This window comes from Camelina sativa, chromosome 4, assembly GCF_000633955.1.
Source record: "Camelina sativa cultivar DH55 chromosome 4, Cs, whole genome shotgun sequence".
Classification (NCBI taxonomy): Eukaryota; Viridiplantae; Streptophyta; class Magnoliopsida; order Brassicales; family Brassicaceae; genus Camelina; species Camelina sativa.
This window is the reverse complement of record NC_025688.1, coordinates 19,616,304-19,619,339: the sequence shown is the minus strand read 5'-3', so window position 1 is coordinate 19,619,339 and position 3,036 is coordinate 19,616,304. Positions and strand designations below refer to the sequence as shown.

General features: G+C 35.6%; 1 protein-coding gene across 1 annotated transcript in view; it reads left to right on the top strand.

The window, feature by feature from the left end:
• The window catches only part of LOC104781304 (aspartyl protease AED3), a 3,028-nt gene continuing 1,242 nt past the window's right edge, over positions 1,251–3,036 (top strand). Inside the window, exons 1-2 of the mRNA XM_010505942.2 lie at positions 1,251–1,827; positions 2,529–3,006. Of these exons, the coding sequence (XP_010504244.1) occupies positions 1,384–1,827; positions 2,529–3,006 (922 nt within the window). The 5' untranslated portion in view covers positions 1,251–1,383. The remainder of the gene's footprint in view (positions 1,828–2,528; positions 3,007–3,036) is intronic.

The window sequence follows — 3,036 nt, the reverse complement described above, 5'->3', positions numbered from 1 at the left end:
TGCAACCAGTTTTTTCTTTTCTTATACAAAGCAAGTGTGTAAACGAAAAGCAAAGACAAGCGAAGCTACCTAGAACTACATGTAAAGGGTCAAGTATTTCTTTAGTTCATGATCTCACACCATCATAACTCTACCAAATTATATATTAAAATATATATATATATATATATATATATATATATATTAGTATCGAGGATATATATTGATATATCACATTCAACTCTTAAGAAATAAATAATGGATATACTTTACACAAAAATTTGTTTTGAAATGAAAATAAATAATTGATGGACAGTATCACAGCACTATATAGTGGAGAAGAGGCCAATGTGAGAATAACCCACCACATGGTAATGAGTATTGAGTAGTTTGATACATTCCATAATAAGCTACAATACATAATGTATTTATGTCGGCCTTCCACTAGCCAGTCTCACGTGAAACGTTTGATATTTTTCTCAGATCTCTCTTATGCAAGACCGCTCCACATGTTCCTCTGTAATTCCCTCTAAGAATCGTTGTCTAAATTGGATATATATCAAAATTTGTGAGAAGGAGCATCGGTTATCAATAGACCGATATTTAATCAGCTAGACGTCCGGTTTGGTTTTTGATTCACATTCGACAAATGAGTCCAAATAAGCCACTTAAGGGATTAGAAATCTGTGATGTTTTCTATATGGAAAAAAGAAAGGAAAATATCTTGAGATAGCTCTCGGATGCTTCCAAACGTTGTGCATTTTTTTCCAAACGCTATCGTCCGTGGCCCGTGGCTCCATGCGAAAACTTCAAATACTCTTGTCGACTCTCTCTACCACAAGATATTTTCTCATGTTTGATCTTCCACGATTTAAACAGTACTTTTTAGCATGTCATGCATTATCAAATTGTTTCAATTTATATACGCTTAAAAAATATAGTTTTTTTATGACAAATGACAATATTATATTCATTTAACTATATAAATATTTTTTCCGGCCACTATTTCAAAAATAATTCAGGTATTACACATCGCCTAATCAAAAGACTGAACATAATATATATATATATATAAGTTTGTAAATAATACACAAAACAAAAGAACTTACAAAGTACAACCTCTATGAGTTTTGTGGATGGAGAGAACGCATGTCGATCGAGCAAAGAAAGCCAATATAAGAGTGGACCCAAAAAACAGATAGAAACAAACAAGGAAAAAATAAGAGATGGAATACAGTCTGTTCTCTCAAACTAAAGATAAATTAAAACCCACTCTTCACCTTTTTATATTCTTATTACTTTCTACACACTCATCATCATCACTCACTATATAAACACACACTCACACATTCACTCTACAAACACACAAAAAAAACAACTGAGATCAGATCAAGATCTTAAACAATGAGATCCCATCTCTTGATTCTGTTGATCTCTCTCTTGGTCTTGAAATCTGAATCCATAAACTGCGATGAAAATAGCCATACCTCAGATCTAAGAGTGTTCCACATTAACAGCCAATGCTCTCCATTCAAAACCTCTGCCTCATGGGAAGACACACTTCTTCAAGACAAGGCTCGTTTCCTTTACTTGTCAAGCCTCGCCGCCGCTAAGAAATCATCAGTCCCAATTGCATCGGGACGGGCCATCGTTCAGAGCCCTACTTACATCGTGAGGGCTAACATCGGGACACCAGCTCAGCCCATGCTCGTGGCTCTTGACACTAGCAATGACGCTGCTTGGATTCCTTGTTCTGGTTGCGTTGGCTGTTCTTCCTCTGTTCTCTTTAACCCTTCCAAGTCAAGTTCCTCTCGTACTCTTCAATGCCAAGCTCCTCAGTGTAAACAGGTAACTAATTATATCCTTATATATAGTTACACTCTTCGAATAAATTAGATATGCCTTCTCTGGATAGACTTAAAAACACTCAACTTTAATTCATTCTTCAGATCAAACATACTTAACTTTATATTTGCTAGAAGTTAAATTTTCATTTTGTTCAAAAAAGATCTAATCAGAATCTATTATCTAAACATACTCAAATGATTCAAATCCGACGAAAATAATAAAATCAGTTATTATTTAGTTTTAACAAAAGAAGAACACCAAACCTGAAAAAACGAACCGAATGTCAGACGTAATACTTGATGATTTTTGGATGCACTGTAATTACACAAAAAAATGTGAATGTGAACTTCATTTTGGCGTGTTATACACCATGATCGAGAAGTCTAGTCACGGGTTTTGTACCATGAGTATAGTCACGGGTATTTTTTGTATAATACAAAGAACTTTATAAACAATGGCAACTAGTAGGCATATTTTACTGTTTGATCTATATTCTTTGGCGTCACGCTAGCTAGTTAGGTTTTGCTTATAATACAAAAAGGTCACTCACAATTACAATTAAATAACGTAAAACATAGTTAGTAGCGCCTTTTAATAACAAGATCCAAGATGGTAAAAACAATTCTTTATGGGAAAGCGTTTTAAAAGTGAAAAAAATCCACTAAACGAAATATTAACCCATAAAGTTTTTTTTTTTGCAGGTACCAAATCCAAGTTGCACCGTAAAAAAATCATGTGGTTTCAACATGACCTACGGTGGTTCAGCCATCGAAGCATATCTGACACAAGACACACTAACATTGGCCAATGACGTTATCCCAAACTACACCTTTGGGTGCATCAACAAGGCTTCCGGGTCATCGTTGCCAGCGCAAGGACTCATGGGTTTAGGTCGTGGTCCATTGTCTCTAATCTCACAGACACAAAATCTTTATCAGTCTACATTCTCGTATTGCTTGCCTAATAGTAAGTCTGGCAATTTCTCCGGATCGCTAAGATTGGGACCTAAGTTTCAACCAATGCGGATCAAGACCACTCCATTGTTAAAGAACCCAAGGAGATCATCGCTTTACTATGTTAATTTGGTTGGAATTCGTGTCGGAAATAAAATAGTGGACATCCCTACAAGTGCACTCGCCTTTGATCCGGCCACTGGAGCCGGAACCATCTTTGACTCCGGTATGGACTTTACAACCCTCAAAAAATTTT